General features: G+C 35.2%; 3 protein-coding genes across 3 annotated transcripts; 1 reads left to right on the forward strand and 2 right to left on the reverse strand.

Annotated features, from left to right (window-relative positions):
* The first annotated feature begins 3367 nt into the window (after positions 1–3367).
* On the forward strand, positions 3368–6019 carry LOC125824041 (uncharacterized). Its single transcript, XM_049503393.1, has 6 exons — positions 3368–3512; positions 4534–4615; positions 4684–4810; positions 4884–5162; positions 5242–5355; positions 5436–6019. Exons 1-6 carry the CDS (start codon positions 3368–3370, stop codon positions 5775–5777), a joined length of 1089 nt encoding a protein of 362 aa, XP_049359350.1. The 3' UTR covers positions 5778–6019.
* Positions 6020–11926: 5907 nt separating this feature from the next.
* Positions 11927–17822, reverse strand: LOC125824065 (indole-3-glycerol phosphate synthase, chloroplastic-like). Its single transcript, XM_049503418.1, has 10 exons — positions 17466–17822; positions 16639–16887; positions 16360–16536; positions 15515–15589; positions 14379–14423; positions 14121–14285; positions 13221–13299; positions 12743–12825; positions 12584–12652; positions 11927–12333 (listed from the first exon to the last, which is right to left on the reverse strand). Exons 1-10 carry the CDS (start codon positions 17673–17675, stop codon positions 12250–12252), a joined length of 1236 nt encoding a protein of 411 aa, XP_049359375.1. The 5' UTR covers positions 17676–17822; the 3' UTR covers positions 11927–12249.
* A 1033-nt stretch (positions 17823–18855) lies between these two features.
* LOC125824067 (aldehyde oxidase GLOX-like) lies at positions 18856–20627 on the reverse strand. The gene has a single exon (XM_049503420.1). It carries the CDS (start codon positions 20574–20576, stop codon positions 18870–18872), a length of 1707 nt encoding a protein of 568 aa, XP_049359377.1. The 5' UTR covers positions 20577–20627; the 3' UTR covers positions 18856–18869.
* Between the last annotated feature and the right edge of the window lie 183 nt (positions 20628–20810).

Raw genomic sequence — 20810 nt, forward strand, 5'->3', positions numbered from 1 at the left:
TGCTGGGACTATTGGGTAAACAACAGTACTTCTGTTAGTTTTAGTTATTTAATATATGTTTTTACATGCGTTAAATTTAATGCAGGTTTATTCCCGGCTTCCAATCTGCAAATGCGATTATGGATTCCATTGTATCATGTTATCGAGACGCTTGGAGTTCCTGGGAAGAGGTACCTGTCTATTACAGAGAACAAATGTGGAATCACTTCAAGGTACAAATAGATTAATTCTTTATATTATTTATCAAATTACTTATTTCATCTAATGTTATAAATTATTTGCAGACGCAGTGTGCATGGTATCCCCAACATGAATATCATATATTTTGTAATTTTGAGATAAACGCTGCTTTTTTGCTTAACAAAACCTTGGAGAGTGCTTGGGAATTGAATCAGAAGCCCGATTGGATGCTAGAAGGTTTATGGGCTAGACTTATTGAAAAGAGGACCACTGAGAAATTTCAAAAACCGAGTATCCAAGCAAAGACACCAGGGACTCATCAAAGGAAATTGGTAACTTGTTTATTAAATTTTCCTTGATTTTAACTAAATGCGATTGAACTTTTAATGAACTTATATATTTTGTTTTGCAGGAGAAGAAAAAAAGGAGAACTATGGGTTATGATGAGGTCTCAAAGGAGAGACATGTGAAAAATAAAAAGGATGGTCATAATACTTTGGTGGAGCCACATGTTGAGAGGACAAATGTAAGATCTTAGCTTCAGAGCAGTTATCTTTTCCTTGACATGAATTTGTGTATATATTGCTTATCAGTCTTGTTTCAGGCTGGGTATAAAAAAGGTTTGGATGAATGGCGTCAAAGTCAACCTACTTCTGAGGATGATAGCTTAACCCAATTACCAGACGATGATGAAGCTTCAATATTGTCGAAGAAGATTGGTGGATTAAAGAAAGGTAAAGCACGCGTCCTTGGATCAGAGCATTGCGTAGGCTGTGTCACGTTCGGATTTGCTTCTGCTTCTTTAAGGTCTGGGCAGAATCAGGAAGAGATAGATTCAGAGATAAAATCATTGCGGATACAAGTACAAGAGCTATTGAAAAAGCAAAAAGCAGACCGTTTAAGACTTGATGGACTGGAGAATCTAGTGGTTCAGCTCATAGACAATTGCCGATCTGAAGAGTCTGACAATGATGAGTCTGATGGAGAAAAATAGTTTGTTGTGCTTTTGATGTTGAAACATTACTTGTTTGATTTCGTTTGGATATTACCTGAATGGGTTCTGAATGTCTAGACTTGCTTTTGGATCTTACTTGAATGGTGTTTTGGACGTTTTAGTTATAAACGTTTATGTTTAATTGTTCGAATTTTAGGAGATTTGATTGTTGGGCACAAACCATTTATGTTATTAAGCATAAAAGAGAAAGTGGTGGAAAAAAAAGTGTATCACGGAAGATAAAACAGGATAAGTAACTATTATGTGAACATTAACAGTTAAATCATTTTTCAAATTTACTTCAATAAGCTCGATAAGATGGAATTTTCTTAAGTTTAAACCTGATTTACCAATAAGAAATACTTAAAAAAACTTATTGCACAAATGACAAAATACCATAGACAAAAACTTTTCGTACTCTATATTTGTATCAAATCACACTAGGTATCAAATAGCAAATTGTACTGAGACGGAAGCACCTGCCCTGTTTAGTGAGTTCTCCCCACTGCATTACTTGGGAAAAGAGAAAGAAGAATATTACCACCAAAATAAGCCATTTCAGAAGAACAACACCAAACAAAAAAAATCTTTTCGACATTCCAATGGAAAAAGTGCGCGAAAATCGACGCTGCATTTATAAGTCATTACCGACGCAGATTTCCGACCACAGCCGTCGCAAAACTTAAATATATATTGGGAACAAAACCCTCATTTTTTCTCAATTCTCACTTCCTCGCCTCACTTTTTTTCTCTGCTGTTTCCTTGGCGATTCACCTCTTAGGACAGCGAAAGAAAGCCGTCCAGTAGCGCCGCCGTTGACGGCAGCACCACCGCTCAGTCGAGGTAAGTGGATTTTTTCCTTCTTCCACAGTTCTTCTCCAGGTTTACTATTTGTATGAGATTTTGAATAGATCTGGATCGATATCACCATTTTTTTCAAAGGTCCGTGTAGAATTTAGCTTTGATTAAGTTTTGTTCTTCTTTCTGGGTGTTGCTCATATGAAAATAGTAACTTGAATCGTTATAGTCTCTCTGCTTTGACTACTTAACTTCCCAACTTTGTTTATTGTATTTAGCATTAATGATTTTGGAACGTTGTTAATTTTATCTAACACAAAAGATAGAACCATCTATGTATTCTTTTCGGGCTATTGAGCAGAAGATGTTGATTACCCGGAATTGTATCTGAGTTCTTGTTCAAAAACCCCGGCTTATTTATGATCAAATGTATCTATGAAGAACTTATCCGTCAGTCTTTACTTGTAGCTCAAATCAACGAGATTATGAGGAAGATACATCCATGCCACACAAGAATGGAGATTCAATTGATGAACATAAAACAAGCGAGAAATAATTACTTGATGAAAATGAAACGAGCAATATAAAAAATTTAATGATGAATTTAAAGCAAGGGAAAAATTAGTATGTTAGTTTTTTTTTTATCTTCTTTAGTCATATAATAGGTTGAAGAAGTAACAACTTTATTAGTATTCTTAAATTATTATTATTTTTAACTATGCTTGTATTATTCAGATGACATCTCAGGAGAACGATCGTCCACAAAGTGCTAGTGCAGTGAAACGTAAATCTAAGGGAAAGAAAAAAGTTTCTGAGACTACAGGTTACACTACCTCTCTACTTATATGCCTCTTACATGTATACAGGAAGTTTTTTTGAATAACAATCATTTGAAATGATCATTAAAATCATGCATGACCACAACCTTTAAATCAACATCTTTTCGATAAATGAAATGTTTTATACATGCATGTCATATGAAAAATCATAAATTACAACGCAAAAAGAAAAACTATTGTCTATGGAACTTCTATAACGCATAGTGAAATAGTCAACCAAGACAGGCTCTAGCAGGGGCGGATTTACGTTGAACGAAGGGGGTTCATTCGTCGAAAAATTACACTATATATATAAGATTAAAATTTTAATATATGTGTATATATATACTATTGAACCCCCTGAACATACACCAAAGGCGTAGCTCAGTGGCGTTGGGGGTTCAGGAATTCGCTCTACTGCACGCGAGGCTGATTGGGAATTTAGGATTTATTAGTTTAATCCCTAATTATAACGTCAAATATTAAAAAACCCTTTTCTTCTTGATTCGACCGTTTAATCCGACCCGTTTATTTGTGGATATTATTTACGTGATTAATTTTTTTTTGAACCCCCTTGATGAAAATCCTCCCTCCGCCACTGGGCTCTAGTACTCAAAAGAATGAAGTAAATGTCTCTCTAAGATGTGGAGATCCTGCTCGAGCCCGAGTAAAGAATGAAGTAAATGTACTTAAAGATTCTGATATTTCTTTATGTCCACAAGGTATGAATGAATTTTGCTTATACCATTTCAAAGCTTTTGCTATTTTGGTTTTCCCCTTTGCGTGTTGCATAGTCCATTGAAAGAAATTGGTCCAAGCAATTGGCGTAACATAGCATTACTGCCATCCGTTGAGTAATTTGGTCAAGAAACACTTAGCATAATGACACTTAACAAATATATGATCCCTTGTTTCGTCTTCCAGCTGGCAAAACATACATTTAGGAGTCGTTTGGTAAAGTATATAAGAATAATGCAAAATATAGTGTATTAGTAATGCTTGCATTAGTAATGCTTGTATTAGTTATGATTGCATTAGTTATGATTGCATTAGTTATGCTGAGATTTTTCTTATGTAGGTTTGGTTTGATGTACCAAAAATATCATGCATTGCATAACTTTTTTTTAAAAAATATTTGTTTATAAAAATACCCTCCACAAATATAGTGGAGAGGATGTTGAGAAGCTTTTAAGGGATAATTGTGCCTTTAATCTTGCCAATGCATGCATTAGAACCCATTGAATTACAATGCATAGAAATCCATGGTATTACTAATATACTCCTCAATACACAATAGAGTGTGTATTACTTATACAAACATTAGTTATACATAGGTTGAAAAAGTGTACCAAACAAGGTACTAGTAATACCTAAAGCTAATGCATGCATTATTTTCTCCAATACACTCTACCAAACGACCCCTTAGTCACCAATCGATCAATTGTTAGCAGTCTTCCATGGCATTGCAAATTCGCAACCACATTGTGAATTTTGCGATGGATTTTGCATAATTTTGAAACATTAACCCTCTCCAATTCATTCTTGGGTTATCTGGCAGTAGTTACAAGTAAATCTAGTGGATTAGACTTTTATGGGCTATGAACTGTGAACTTGTCCTTTAGGCACATTGAACTATCCCAAGGTCTTCTTGTCCTTGGGTGGACTCTTACATACTTCAAGGCGAGAATAATTATACTCATAATTTTTCTCACATTAATTATCAAAATTTATGGATCTTTACAGGTACACAGAGTCAAAAGTTTGTAGAGGTTGGAACGCTAGATGATTTTGGGAGGCTGGTTATCGCTCCTGCTGAGACTAATGGGTAAACAATACTTACGTTAGTTTTTAGTTATTGGATATATGCTTTTACATATGTTAAATTTAATGCAGGTTTTTTCCCTCCCTCGAATCTATGAATATGATTATGGATTCTATAAAGTCATTTTATCATGATGCTTGGAGTTCCTGGGGCGAGATACCTGTCTTTGACAGAGAGCAGATGTGGAATCACTTTAGGGTACAAATAAATCAATTCTTTATATTATTTATCAAATTACTTTTTTTCATCTAATGTTATTAATTATTTGCAGACGAAGTGTGCATGGTATCCCGAACATGATTATAAGATGTTTTGTAATTTTGAGCTAAACGCTATGTATATGTTTAACGATATCTTGGAGAGTGCTTGGGAAAAGAATCAGAAGCCTGATTGGATGCCAGAAGGTATTTGGGCTAGTCTTAATGAAAAGTGGACCACTGCAAAATTTCAAAAGACGAGCATCAAAGCAAAGGCACCACGAGCTTCCAACAAGGGTGACTCGTTGCACATCGGGGGTTCAGCTAGTATGGGAACTCATCAAAGGAAATCGGTAACTTTTTTATTGAATTTTCCTTGATTTTTACTAAATGTTGTTGAACTTTTAACCAACTCATATTTTTGTTTTGCAGGAAAAGAAAAAAGGGAGAACTATGACTTATGATAAGGTCTTAGAGGAGAAACAGGTGAAAAAGAAAAAGGATGGTCATGGTACTTTGGTGGAGCCACATGTTGAGAGGACAAATGTAAGATCTTAGCCTCAGAGCTGTTATCTTTTCCTTAACATGAATGTGTTTATATATATTGCTTATCATTCTTGTTTCAGGTTGGGTATAAAAGAAGCTTGGATGAATGGCGTCAAAGTCAACCTACTTCTGAGGATGATAGCTCAAAACAATCCTCAGACGAGGATGAAGCTTCAATATTGCCGAAGAAGATTGGTGGAGTAAAGAAACGTAAAGCAAGCGGCCTTGGATCAGAGCACTGTGTAGGCTGTATCACGTATGGATATACTGCTGCTTCTTTAAGTTCTCCGTTGAAACAGAATGAGGAAGAGATAGATTCATTGCGGATACAAGTACAAGAGTTGTTGAAAAAGCAAAAAGCAGACCGTTTAAGATTTGCTGGACTGGAGAATCTAGTGCGTCATCTCATAGACAAATGCTGATATGATGAGCGTGACAATGAGTCTGATAGGAGCATCAGTTTGTTGTGCTTGTGATGTTGAAACATTTACTTGTTTGGTTCCGTTGGGATATTACTTGAACGGTGTTTGGATGTTTTAGTCTTGCTTTTGGATGCTCTACTTGAATGGTGTTTGGATGTTTTAGTTATAAACGTTTATGTTTAATTGTTGGAATTTTAGGAGGTTTGATTTTTGGGCACAGAGCAGAAAGAATGAAATATTTTCTAAAACTTGCTTTCCATCCAAAATATATATTGGTAAATAATTGTGTGGTTAAAAAATCACGTCATTAAACATAAGATGGATAGCTTTTGGTTAAAAAAAAGTGTGTCATGCAAGATAAATAAAAAAGTAAGTAACTGTTATGTGAAAATTAATGGTTAATCATTTTTCAAATTTACTTCAATGAACTTTAAAGATCGAACTTGTTAGGTTTAAACTTGATTCACCAATAAGAAATATTTGAAATGTAAGTAACTGTTATGTGAAGATTAATGGTTAATCAATTTCCAAATTTACTTCAATGAACTTGAAAGATTGAACTTGCTAGGTTTAAACCTGATTCACCAATAAGAAATATTTGAAATTTATTACACAATTGACAAAAACATCTAAGGTAAAAATTTGCACTCGATATTTATATCAAATTATATTAATTAACTATGATTAAGTTATAAATTAAGGTAAAATATGTATTAATAAACTATGATGTAGTTATAAGAGTGGTATGTGAAGCTATGTGTCATATTCATTAGATTTGTGTAAACGTTTGTAATTTTCTTTAGAACAACTAATAAGCACCATTTATGTTTCGCATAAACTCTCCTCTCCCAATTCTAAATTGTAGCAAGTATCACAGAAAATGCTCATCATATATAACTCCAGTACCTTTTTGTTGTCAAGTATCCTGATTCTACTTGAGCTTCAAGCTAATATTGACAATCATCAGTCTTCTTCCTGAATATGACACACTTGATACAATTCTTTATCAGACATTGGTGGTTTGAACATTTGCATCGCCTAGAACCAAAAGATAGTTATTTGATCCATAATTAATACTATTATATACGACACAGGTTGGCACTGATGAATATATTGAAGTAATGAAGTGAGTTTCGACAAATTGTTGTAGCCAAGAAATTAGGAACAGAGGAAAAAAGAATACTACAAAATAAGCCATTTCAGAAGAACAAGACCAATTATAAACTGTTTGGTATTCCGACGGAAAAAAAGCGACGTAAACATTGCGAAAATCGAGGCCGTATTTATAAGCGATTACCGATCAATTTTCCGACTTGAAGTGGTCGAAAAACTTATATATACATTGGGAGCAAACCCTCATTTCTCAACTCTCTCTTCCCCATCTCTCACTTTTTCTCTACTATTTCCTTGCCGATTCACCTCTTTCGACAGCCAAAGAAAGCCGTCCAGCCGCGCCACCGTTCACGGCGGCACCACCGCTCAGTTGAGGTAAGTATAATTTTCCTTCTTCCACAGTTTTGCTCTCACTTTTTAAGGTTTACTATTTCTATGAGATTTTGAATAGATCTGGATAGATATCACCATTTTCTTCAATGTTCCGTGTAGAAATTAGCTTTGAATCCTTATAGTCTCTGTTTTTGACTAATTAACTTGTGAACTTTGTTTATTGTGGAGTATTCAGTAATGAGTGAGCAGAAGCTGAGTGCATGTTCAAAATTTCCAGCTTATTTCTAATCAATTGTATCTTTGAAGAATTTATCATTTAGTCATTACTTGTAGCCCAAATCAACAAGACTATGAGTAAGATACATCCATGCCACACAAGAATGGAGATTCAATCGATGAACATAAAACAAGGGAGAAATAATTACTTGATGAAAACGAAACTAGCTATATAAAAAATCGAATGATCAAAAGTTAGCAAGGGAGAAATTAAGATGTTAGTCTTTTTTATGTTCTTTAGTCATCATATAATAGATTGAAGAAATAACAACTTTATTAGTATTCTTAATTTTTTAATTTTTTTTAACCATTCCTGTATTATACAGATGGCATCTCAGGAAAACGATCGTCCACAAAGTGCTAATGTAGTGAAACGTAAATCTAAGGGAAAGAAAAAAGTTTCTGAGACTACGGGTTACACTACCTCTCCACTTGCAGGTCACACTACACTTTACTTATATGCCTCTTACATGTATTCAAAAGTCTTTTCGAAATACAATCATTTGAATCATGCATAACACAAATATTTAAATATACCTTTCGATAAATGAACTGTTTTATTCATGCATGTCATATGACAAATCATAAATTACAATGCAAAAAGAAAAACTGTTGTTTATGGATATAACTCTTAGTGAGATAGTCAACCAAGACAGGCTCTAGTACTCAAAAGAATGAAGTAAATGTCTCTCTCTAATTATTAGTGTGGAGTCACACTAAAAGTATTGAGGAGATGTGGAGTTGTCCTATTCGTGAGGCTCATGCTGCTCGAGCTTTGCCCTCAAAGATTCTGATATTTCTTTCTATCCACAAGCTTTGCCCTCAGAGCTTTTTCTATTTTGGTCTTCCCTTGTGTGTAACATAATCCATTGAAAGCAGTTGACATAACATAGTATAACTGCATCCAGCCAGTTGAGTAATTTGATCCATAAACACCTAGCATGATGGCACTCAAGAAATATATGATCCCTTGTTTCACCTTCCACCTGGCAAAACACAAAATTAGTCACCAATCGATTGACTATTAGCAGTCTGCCATGGCATTGCAAATTCGCAGCCACATTGTGAATTTTGTATTGAATCTTGCATAATTCTGAAACATTAATCCTCTCCAATTCATTCTTGGGTTATCTGGCTGTAGTTACAAGTAAATATGGTGGATTAGACTTTTATGGTCTATGAATTATGAACTTGTCTCTTAGGCACATTGAACTATACCAAGGTCATTTTGTCCTTGTGTGGACCCTTAGTTATCAAAATTTATGGATCTTTAATTTACAGGTACACAGAGTCGAAATATTGGAGAGGTTGGAACGCTGGATGCTTCGCGGAGGCTGATTATCGCTCCTGCTGAGACTATTGGGTAAACAGTAGTACTTTTGTTAGTTTTTAGTTATTGAATTATGTTTTTACCTATGTTAAATTTAATCCAGGTTTTTGCCCTCCACCCAATCTCTAACTGTGATTATGGATTCCATTAAATCATTTTATCGTGACACTTGGACTTCCTGGGGAGAGATACCTGTGTATGACAGAGAACAAATGTGGAATCACTTTAAGGTACAAATAAGTTAATTCTCTATATTGTCATCAAATTACTTTTTTACATCTATTGTTAGTAAATTTTTGCAGACTAATTGCGCATGGCATCCCCAACATGATTATGTAACATTTTATAATTATGGGAGAATCGCTTCTTTTATGCTTGATGATTGCTTGCGGTGTGCTCGGGAAATGAGTCAGAAGCCCGATTGGATGCTAGAAGGTATATGGGCTAGACTTAATGAAAAGTGGACCACTGAGAAATTTCAAAAGACGAGCATCCAACATGTTGTGAAAAATAAGAAGGATGGTCGTAGTACTTTGGTCGAGCCATATGTTGAGACAAATGTAAGATCTTAGCTTCAGAGCTATTATTGTTTCCTTTCATGAATTTGTTTGTGTATTGCTAGTTTATCATTCAAATTTTCAGGTTGGGTTAAATGAATGGCGTCAAAGTCAACCTACTTCTGAGGATGATAGCTCAAACCAATCGCCAGACGATGATGAAGCTTCAATATTGTCGAAGAAGATTGATGGAGTAAAGAAAAGTAAAGCAAGCGGCCTTGGATCAGAGCATTGCGTAGGCTGTATCACGTATGGATATACTGCTGCTTCTTTAAGTTCTCCGTTGAAACAGAATGAGGAAGAGATAGATTCATTGCGGATACAAGTACAAGAGTTGTTGAAAAAACAAAAAGCAGACCGTTTAAGACTTGCTGGATTGGAGAATCTAGTTCGTCATCTCTTTGACGAATGCTGATATGACGAGTCTGACGATGAGTCCTGATGGGGAGAATTAGTTTGTTGTGCTTGTGATGTTAAAACATTTACTTGTTTGATTTCGTTGGGATACTATCTCAATGGTGTCTGAATGTCTAGACTTGCTTTTAGATGTCACTTGAATTGTGTTTGGATGTTTTGGACTTGCTTTTGGATGCTATACCTGAATGCTGTTTGGATGTTTCAGTTATAAGCGTTTATGTTTAATGCTTTGATTGTTGAGCAGTAAGTCTTGAGAAAAAATGAAAGATTTTTTTAAACTTGTGATTTAAAATAGTAAATGCCACTTATGTGGCTAAAAATCATGCCATTAAGAGTTAAATGGTTAGCTTAAAGATAAATTTGTCATTGAATATATACAAAGGCATGTAATAAAAAAACTACTCGATGCTTATATTAAACCGTACTAATTTATTATAATTGTCATAAGTTAAAAGTTAAATGTATATTAATTAACTACTATAATTTAGTTATAAGAGTGGTATGTGAAGTCATGTGTCATATATCATTAGGTACGTGCGAGTAAAGTTCTATAAAACACCTAAAAAGCACCACATCTGATAGTTAGAACCAACGCAGCTGTTCAAATACGCCCAATTCTAAATGTATCATATATATATATATAAAAGAGAACCCTAGGCCCACCTACGTGGCGCCATCACAAACAAGAATTCCCTTTTAATTTATTTATTTACAAAACTAGTCTTCCCCTTTCATGAAAAGTTGTGACTTTTAAGAAAAGTTACGACTTTTTTGAAAAATTGTAACTTGTATGAAAAGTAGTGACTTTTATGAAGAGTTGCAACTTTTATGAAAAAAATTGATTTTTGTGAAACATTGTGACTTTTCCGAAGAGTTGTAACTTTTCCAATGAGTTGTGACCCTTTCGACAAGGCACAATAAGAATTTGTTAAACACTATCATTTGTTGTCTATCAATAGAGGGATTTCCTGTCACTATTATTTGTAGGTTTTTTTCCCCTTGCAATTTCTTTTTGCAAGGGAAATTGCAAAAAGAGATCTTTGGTTCTTTAGTAAACAAATCTTTTATTTCCGCCACTATTATTTGTAGGTTTTTTTGCAATAAGACAGTCAAATATATATACATTTATTAAGCTTCGTATGAAGTGTGTTCCATTTCTCAAAGCTTTCTTCCTCCTATTTTATGAATCTTAATCTTTTACCTTAAGTCATAGTGATTCATGTATCCCTTGCAATTTCTTTTTGCTATTTTTGTAACTTTTTTTTTAACTCTGTTAAAAATTTCAGTGAGGATGATTGAAAATTTATCTTCTCTTTTGTCCCTTTTTACAGGTTTCTTCATATACTTTTTGGGAAAATTGCTTGTGGATTGTGTTATATTTGATAGCATACAACGATAAATATGTGATTACTAATATGGAACCAATGATGATGTTTGTTAAAGAACCAAACAAATTGCTCTCTTGCTTGCCACATTTAGTATATTATTTTGATTGTTTTTTCTTAGATACAAACATTTTTTATGGATTGAGGTATACATATTATCGTCTCTATTGAAGAAAATTACTGAATTTTTTCGAGCAGATAATGAACAAAAAATCATATACAAAGGCCAGAAAAAAAGCTCATAAAAAAAACTTGGTTTATTATCAGTTCTTTCCAAGACTATCCAAGTAAAGGTTTTTTCCCTATTTCTTCACTTCTCAATCCTGGCAACAGTAATGACCATTCTGAGACAATGAGGAAAAACATTTATGATACTCACAATTTTATGGTCATTTTTAACATATACATAATACAACATACTATAATAAAAAAGAAATTGATGAAGGTTCATAAGAAAAGAGTCGAACGTCCTCCATTTAAATTTAGTTAATTATGTTCTTGTATGGACATGATGTTCCACTTTACTTGGGAGTGTTTTTGTTCGAGGCCTTTTGGTCTCTTCTTTAATGTCTGATGTTGTTCTTTATAACTTTTTGGAATTTAGAAAATTTCATTACTTCTAACCAACTATTTCCATGGAGATTTTCTTAGACTTCTTTCTTATACTAAAAATCTATCTATGACTCATAATTTTTGTTTAATAAAAATGAAGATTAAAAAAAATATTGCACTTTAAGATTTAAGAAGAATGCTTTACCTTAAGATAAAATGTTCTTGTGTATGTACGGAAAATACGAATATTACCGAATGACCATATGTAAGCTTAGTAAAATAGTTCAATCCCGTGCAAAGCACGGGTAGTTTACCTAGTTAAGTAATAAACCAATGCAGCTGTTCAAATACGCCCAATTCTAAATGTATTAAGTAATAAGTATCAAATTATCATTTCTATTCATAGCGCATATTATCCATACGTTATATCTTACACTGACGCAAGCAGGTGACGAACAATACAAATGGTGAGAGATGACAAAATTGTGGGGAAGAATCTCAACAAGATCTTAGCAGGAGATGTCTTTACCAAAAAGTCCGCTTATTCCTTTAGCAGGATCCTCCTGTTTGACAAGCGACTCACCAACTAGCACCTACGGAGATGCAACAACATTACCATCATATATAAATTATGATATGGACAAGGGTATAAATCAAACTACACCATTGATCAGAATGCATGTATCATGGTAGATGGTGATAAGATAATTGTCAAATGAAGACCAGAGATCTAGGCAAAACCATACTTAGAAAATAGCCACTAGCAATTATCGTCCTCTAGCATCTGTTTTGGAATGATTATACGCAGTCACTGTGAATTTCAAAATTAGAAAAGAAGCTTACTGCTTTGACACCAGCGTCTTGTACATAACCAATATCAGCTGGAGTAAATAGTCCAGACTCCCCAACAACCTGAAGAATTAAAGTGGCAGTGAAGTCACAACTTATTGAGAGAGCAAAACTACTAAAACAAAAGCTTCCATGATGTATAGAAGTCCATACAATAATGCCCTTCTCCCGAATTCTTTCCCCACGCTCTCCTTCCAGAAGTTTCTTGGTATTGCTAATGTCCACCTTGAAAGTTCCTGGTAACACAAGTTGATTTAGTTGACAAATCTTAAACAATTGAAGTTCAGTTGATTAAGCATGTTGCTCATAACTTCATTATTCTGTTTGTACATTTTCCCCTAACCCTATATGTAGCCAGAAATCATGACTTTCTATGGAAGTGAACAGGATTTAGAATCTCTGTCTTAATGAAGGAATCTTGATTAATTTATCCAATGCTTTGGAGTTCATTTTGTTTAATTTCCTTATATGCTAGGTTATCATCTTACATCCCCCTCTCCCTTGTACCACCCAAACCCAAGTGGGTCACGTACACCTTTGTTGTTCAATTTGTCTCCTTATAGCAGTTGGCAACATGTAGTCTATCAAGAAATGAGTAGATTGGCGGTGTAGAATTAATTATGCAAATTACCAAGGTCTCTATTATTGATGCCAATCAGCTCAACCCCGTCAATTCCGAGGACACGGTCCATTTCCATCTCATCATGCACCTAGAAACAAGAAGTTAAAATGGCTATGGAAGGATAAGAAACAGAACAGTTAAACAGTCAAAGAAACTTGTTTCTCTTGGAAAAGTGAGAATCCTTGCAATGACAAAACTATCATCAATAAGGGAATTATTAGTTTATAATGGGAATACAATAGAAATCCATATCAATATATGCGGATTGAAAAGAATCTTAGCTAGGACCATCATACAAAAGTTATAGCTGATAGCATTTTGCTCAATTTTATTTCTTAACCGAACACATTTAGCAAACACATGTTCGACCATGACTCAACCCCGGTAATTACCGACTCATCACTTGGGCTTGCCGTAGGTAGGATATTGGCATTACTCCACAATCCCCTCCCCCTAGGCAAACACCTACCCACACAACATGATCCAGGGAATCAAACCCATGACATTGACTCTGACACCACTAGTTAGAATCAAGTGTTCACCATCATGCCAAAAGTCATAGCTGATAATACGGGTGCAACTTTATTACTTAACTAATCCTATCAAGCAAGCACCATATTCGACCATGACTCTAACCACGGTCATACATGGTCCATCACCCAGGCCTAGACATAGGTAGGATGTTGAAATAACCCAACAATCTTTCATAAAGAGAACTACTTACACCAATATACTTCATTGTCTATGAAACATATTAACTACCTTGAACAAACGGACATTGACATTTTCACTTTTGCCAATGAAAATAAAGACGGTTTTTCTATTATATGATATAGATTTTGAAAAAAATTAATTCCCTTTCAGTTCTTGCAATGGTCAAAAAGTAGGGTGGAGAAAGTAACAATTTACCTCAACTAGTGCTGACAATCCAAGTAATTTGCAGATCTTAATCATATACTGGATGTCAAGATTTGGTAGGACAGCAGCAATTAACAGAATTGCATCAGCACCTTTGACCCGAGCATAGTAGATTTGCCAAGCCTCTATAACAAATTCTTTACATAACAAAGGGCACTGCAAAAGTTGGAGCTCAATGAAAAACTGTAAGGGACTCAATTATGATATATTATAGGTGATACACAACAAACTTTGAGGGAATCTGCATACCTCTACTCCAGCATTCCTTATGGCCTCTAGATTTTCAAAGCTTCCCTAATTGACAAAAATAAAGAGAATCATGATAGCAATTTTGGAAAATCATTTGACAATCTGCATCTAAGCACTTTCACAATACACAAAGAATCAGTATAGTTTATGCACTATTTCTCACAGTTGATGTCCCTTCCTAACAACTCCATTATACATCCCAATTCATGGGTGACTAATAAGAATGTACAGGCAGATTTAGTCATGCACTTAAATGGATGGTTTATCCTTTCCTTATCAAAAAGGTAATCTGTAACATAAACATATCCTGGTTACAGTTTTTCAACACTTCAATTACAATTTAAGGCCCTACTAGGAAAAGGATACAAATCATTATTACTATTATTGTTTGATTGGTGGAAAAGGATACAAATCTTTCAGCATTTCTGATTAGATTCCCTTTGCATCAAAAGGAAAAATAATGCTTGCAACTTTGTCAAACACTATAATTACAACTTAAGATTCCTGCTAGAAAAGCATAGGGGGGAAACTAACATCAATATTTTCATCTTAAGAATAACCATGAAAATTGCATCTACATTATGAAATTTAGTTACTGATAGTAACCGTCTCTGATTATTACTATTATTGTTTGATTGGTAGAAAAGGATACAAATCTTTCAGCATTTCTGATTAGATTCCCTTTGGATCAAAAGGAAAAATAATGCTTGCAACTTTGTCAAACACTATAATTACAACTTAAGATTCCTGCTAGAAAAGCATAGGGGGGAAACTAACATCAATATTTTCATCTTAAGAATGACCATGAAAATTGCATCTACATTATGAAATTTAGTTACTGATAGTAACCGTCTCTGATAGTGGTACCTAGATAGTCATGTTACTATCCCTAAAGCCGTTAATTACTTCTTTTTTTAAAACTAAAAGTCTGCTTCTGAATTTTCATGTAATGGGGTACTTAGTGTGTGAAATCCCCCACGCCCCCTCCCCAGGAGCTCCCACCTTTTTTGCTCCCTTGGTGACTCGAACTCACAACCTTAGACTTGAAAGTAAAAGCTCCCTCTTGTCCCCTAAAGCCATTAATTACTTAAAGAACTACAATCCTTATCAGCAATTTGAAGAATCCAAACTTTTACCTGAAAATATTTCTGATCTGTCAAAACACTAAGGCATGCTGCTCCACCTCTTTCATAAGCTTTGGCGATCTCAACCTGTGATGCAAAAACATTGAAAGGTTAGTCCCCCCATTTCAATAATTTCAACAAGGGTAAGTTGCAACTGAAACATTTGAACTCTCTTTAACGGGTTTGATTTAATGGATGTTTTTTTTTGGTACATTAGAAAGTGCATGATTAAGTCTAATAATTATTGTGGTATTAAATAACTCAGTGCAAAGGCAAACAACACAATGATGTTAAAATGGTAACAGATCTGATTATAACTTCTTTTTAACTTTCATTTCTTTTTCTAGATTTTCATACATAAAAAGAAATACCAATTAAATGTAGCTCTAGAATACATGCCTCACAACGTCACCTTCTTTTCATTTGCTTGGATGCTTGTAGGCAGACAAGAAGCATCAAAATTTTCCCTATATAGGACTATTACTTTTATTTGACAAGAATATTGAAGATTGTCTTTCCTCTTCATTTAATTTATAATCTTATCTCATTTCAAGTGCCTTCAAGAACTTAAACACATTTTTAGGAACTATATATAGTTCTGTTGACTACGATTATAAAACATAAGATTCCTAATATAATTCAATAGAAATAAAACCAGTCAAAAACTACTTCAGAGGAAAAGAAGAAACGATAACAAATCTGGACATGTCTCAACATAGTTTACTTAAAATCAGACCTTTACCTGACAGATATTCCTCAGCTCAATGTAGAAGGAATTAGAAACTAAATAATGTCAAACTAAAACAGTACAAGATCTTAAGCATTCAGTTGACATGGAAGGGAAATGACACACGTACTGGATTAAAATCTTCACGCAGAACACCTCTACTTGGAGAAGCCTTCTTCACTTCAGCAATAAGAGCAGGCAATCCAGTTCTTGAATATGATTTTTTCAGAGCTCCTAGAAAATCCCTAGTAGGTGGAACACCGCTAAGCAGTTTTTTCAGTAGAAGAAGCGGTTTCTTCTCTTTCATCTGGCAAACAAAAATCGCCTTTTAGTTCGTCCCGAATGTATTGAAACAGGAACATGATAGCATACCCTCAGGCAGCATTTGAGACTCTAGTCCAAGAGATACCTGTGAGACTTCCTTGTCCTTGTACCAGATAATTTCTTCTAGTATGTTAATAGGAGTATTGCCTTCATTCTGCATACGAAATTCAAAAGGGCCAACATAGTGCAAAGGAGGTCCTGTTGTCGGCCTCCTTCTAATTTTTATACCCTGACTTGCAGCAATTTCATCTTGGAATCTTTCCACTTCCCACTCCTTGATTTTGAGAGCATCTCCTTCAGGAACGGTGGATTCAGAAACCACCGCTGAACTATCCTTCAAGTCAAATCAATTATGATTTATCTTAGTGAAACGATCTCTATAAGAAAGGCTTTTCTCATCTATCTTGTGATGCTATCAAAAAATGCAAATAAAAGAGGCGTGTCTGAACCCAAGAGCTTGAGCTAAATCTACACTATATACATCATTCCGTAACGGAAATAGGACATCTTTTTTACAAATTTAAGAAGCCCAAAATTCGATATGCAAACCATATGAACATCAACTACTGAAATGAAATAATACCCACCAGTTGGATTTTCTTACAGAGCATGGAAGACAAATTACGAAAACCTTAAAATATGGTTATCCTTTAACAGATTAAAAACACAACTAACACAGCAAAAATCATTCCTTAATCAAGTATCCACCTTTTTGCAGCAAAAAGGAAGTAAACAATCTCGCGGCTTCTTAGAATGAATAAGCAGCGAGAAATAATTAAATTAATCACGCAACATATAGCAAATAAGAAAACCGTCATTTCAAATGCTGGAAAAAAAATGACACAGATCATTCGATCTTCAAGTCGCAACCAAAACCTAATAAAGAAAAATTAAATCAACAATTTCGGCTACCTCTTGAGCTCGAACCGGTGTAAATTGGGGTAAAATTCGAGCTCGGTGGGTCGTGAAAATAGTCGTTGGAACTGACAAGGAGAATGCCGGTTTCCTAGGTCTGGGATTGGCAAGGAGTTGAAATGAGAACCGGGGTCTTACCGTCGCCGCTGCAGTTGCCGCCGTTGGCGTGGCGGCGGTGGTGGTTCTCAATGGCATTACAGAATCCATTATTCAATTAGAGAAAAAAAAATGGGGAAGTAAATGGGTGTTCTTAAGGGGCAATGTTGAACCACCGAAGAACTATAGAATATCTTGCAAAATTAGATTTAGATCTTTTGGGGATTTAGCCGTAGCCGCCAACCCCCCGCGACGCATACGTCCAACGGTCTCACTCAAGCTCTTTTATTACTCTCTCTGTCCTATTTTACGTGACATCATTTCCCTTCGTCCTATTTTATGTGACATCATTTAATCTAAATGATGTTTAAAAATAAAAGGAAGACTTCAAAACTTATAGTATAAAACAATAGATATTTATGTGATTGAAAATTATTTCATTAGTGGTAAAAAGGAAAAAGATGTCACATAAAATGAGATAAATGAGGTATTATTTTATTGACAGCTAACGAAAAGTACATGATGGGAATGAAGTTCAACCAATCAACTGATTAAAAATTTAGAATTCCTTATAATTTGAGGAAAAGATGATCCTACAATTACTTATGGTATGTTATTAAAGAAATTTTGACATTGTGTACCATCTGAGACACCCAATTGGGTGTATTCTTTGCCTTCTTTTCTTTTATTTTCTTTCTTGTTTGGGCTATGGTAGGTGAATCATAACCTTTTTTTTTCTCAATGTTTGGACTAAAGTAGTTGAATCATGATCCAGACAAAGTTTGTTCATAAAATTTGGCACACCTGCGGAAGAATTTTCACGATCTTATAAGTTGTAACCATAGTATATTTCTATATTTGTTTCAACTATATAGCAAGTCTAAAAGACTAGAATTTCAAAATTTTATAGCAACAATTTGATTGTTCAATTGCCTTTTATAGTTCAATTTGATTGAAATAGTGGTTCAAGTAGAGCCAATAAAATGTCAAGTTCAATACTTCTCCTTAGTAAAAAAATGTGTATGTTGACTAAATGATATAATCATTTCAAACAAGTGTCTAACTCATTTAAATATTTCAAAAAGTAAGCGTATTTGGAGCCGTTGGACATCTCTTACCATTACAAGGGGAAAAAAAAATACTTGCACATACATAGTGGACAAATATATTTCATTGATAAATCATAAAACCACGATAAATAATGAGAAGTCAATCTAATCAATTAGCATGAAAAATCATTCATAACAAAAACGATAATGTATGGAACATTAGCAAGAATTCATAAATTAGTACAAGATAATTAATTCAAGTTGAAGCAAGCTGAATGAACTTAATCCACTCAGAAATGCTAGGAATTCCCTCATTAACAACACTAAGCAAATAAAATCCACTGGGTGCAACATTTGCTGATGGAGGAGCTTCAACAGTAGCATTCCACCAACCTTTTGCATCACTTATTATCCGTGTGCTCCTGAGTTTCAACAGCCTTTGATTCATCGAAAGGGAATGTGTCGTAAATGGCGGAGCATAGGCACTAAAAGACAGATATTTACTAGGCTTACTCTCTAGCAAAAAACGAACCAAAAATTCGTTACCATATGCAACTCCTTCCGTGCCATTGATGTCAATCGACACGTTATGAGGCCTTTGATGATTGTATTCCTTGCCCATATAGTCCGGGATGAATGACTGTAGCCGGAGTTCAGTAGGGTGACTTGCATTTCTGAAAGTGTATTGGTTATTTGGATTGCTTCCTGCTACTAGTACGCTTCCATCAGGTACAAGAATTGCTGACGAATGAAACATTCTTGCGATTTTAGTGGATTTCAGAACAGTGAACCTTCTGCCAAGAGTTTTCTTGGGGTTGTATAGGTAAGGTTCAAGAGCAGGGCCGGCAGCATTCCTCCATCCAGCACAACCCCTCTTCGCGCCATTTATGATTAGCACGTGCCCAGTTGGAAGAAGCACCATATCGTTCATCAGGCGTGGCCCTGGCATGTTTTCCATCTTCCATTTATGGTTATTTCCAGTGATCGCCATTCTCCCGCAACTGTTTAGACCTGTCAAAAATGTGCCCTGTTGAGCAGCTGCATTCGCCCCTGAAGCTGCCCCTCCACATATCATGACCTCCACTTTACGGAAGCCATCTTTTTGATCCAGTGGAAGAATAACAGATGATCCTGTGCTTGGATAACTCCTTGACCCTATTCCGGGGATTCTTGGGAATTTCTTTACAACCCTGTTTTGCTTGTAGTTAAAAAGAATGGAATCCCTGTTTGCAAAAATGAACAATTTGCCATCAACAGAAAGGTGAACAATAGGATAAAGATTGTTTCCATCTTCATTTCCATCGTTAGTTTGCTGCAAGAAACTAAGATGAAAAACATTTCCATTGGTTGACATTTTCGGTATAAATTCATATGTGAAGGACCCTCGTCCTCCAACAACGATGATCCTGTCATCTGGGAGAATTTGACTAGAAGCATACCAACGTTTTGCAGATAAGTGTTTCTTGCCCAGGCTCCAATCACAACTATCACCACTTTTACAAGGCTCAAAGTAGTGAATCCTTGTTGAAGCGTCTCCAAAGCCACCTGATTCAATGATCCTTCCATCACTCAAGATGGAACCAGAAGACGAGAAAGTGTCAGACATGATGTTCAAGCGCCTGATAGTGTTGTTGGAAATGCTATACTCAACAGAATGAACATAGCAAGTTGGGTCTGACAAATCGCCACGAGTGCCCTTGCATCTTGTTCCATTTAACCGATGACGTAGCTGGTATCCTGATCGACCAGACCCGCTCCGATCAAGCAGTATCACAGTGTTCCAATGGGTTAAAACCATCTGCACACCCACCACTCCAGTGTTGTTCAGCAGTAGCTTCCATGTCCCTTTTCTTTCTGCAGAATGGTGCAACACAGCTTTTGCTCTGCATGAAATAAGACAGTGCAGTAAAAGAGCTGCACTGATGATGATGCAGTTGATTCTTGTCTGCCAGAGCTTCTCCATGAGAGAATAAAAAGAAGTGCAGGAGAAATTTTCATCGAATACCTTCTGGATTGAAAGGATATATAGGGACTTATACAGTAAGTCATGCAAATGAGCAATCAATTTTTCAATTAATCTTGGTCATTCTTTGGTCTAACTAATAAATGGTTAGGTAGTTCCTGCCACATGAACCTTTTGTGTGACTAAGAGAGGGAGCACCAAACATTCTTTTTACACACTAAAAGACTCATCCAT

This window comes from Solanum verrucosum, unplaced genomic scaffold, assembly GCF_900185275.1.
Source record: "Solanum verrucosum unplaced genomic scaffold, falcon-dt-bn FXZP01000088.1, whole genome shotgun sequence".
NCBI lineage: Eukaryota > Viridiplantae > Streptophyta > Magnoliopsida > Solanales > Solanaceae > Solanum > Solanum verrucosum.

Coding starts and splice junctions, on each gene's coding strand:
- LOC125824067 (XM_049503420.1), bottom strand. CDS start 20,576: ATGGAGAAGCTCTGGCAGACAAGAATCAACTGCATCATCATCAGTGCA.
- LOC125824041 (XM_049503393.1), top strand. CDS start 3,368: ATGAAAATCCTCCCTCCGCCACTGGGCTCTAGTACTCAAAAGAATGAA. Junction 4,616..4,683: donor GCTCCTGCTGAGACTAATGG/GTAAACAATACT, acceptor AATTTAATGCAG/GTTTTTTCCCTCCCTCGAAT. Junction 5,356..5,435: donor CACATGTTGAGAGGACAAAT/GTAAGATCTTAG, acceptor TTCTTGTTTCAG/GTTGGGTATAAAAGAAGCTT.
- LOC125824065 (XM_049503418.1), bottom strand. CDS start 17,675: ATGGATTCTGTAATGCCATTGAGAACCACCACCGCCGCCACGCCAACG. Junction 16,537..16,638: donor AGGACAAGGAAGTCTCACAG/GTATCTCTTGGA, acceptor TTTGTTTGCCAG/ATGAAAGAGAAGAAACCGCT. Junction 14,424..15,514: donor CAGATCAGAAATATTTTCAG/GTAAAAGTTTGG, acceptor TTTGTCAATTAG/GGAAGCTTTGAAAATCTAGA.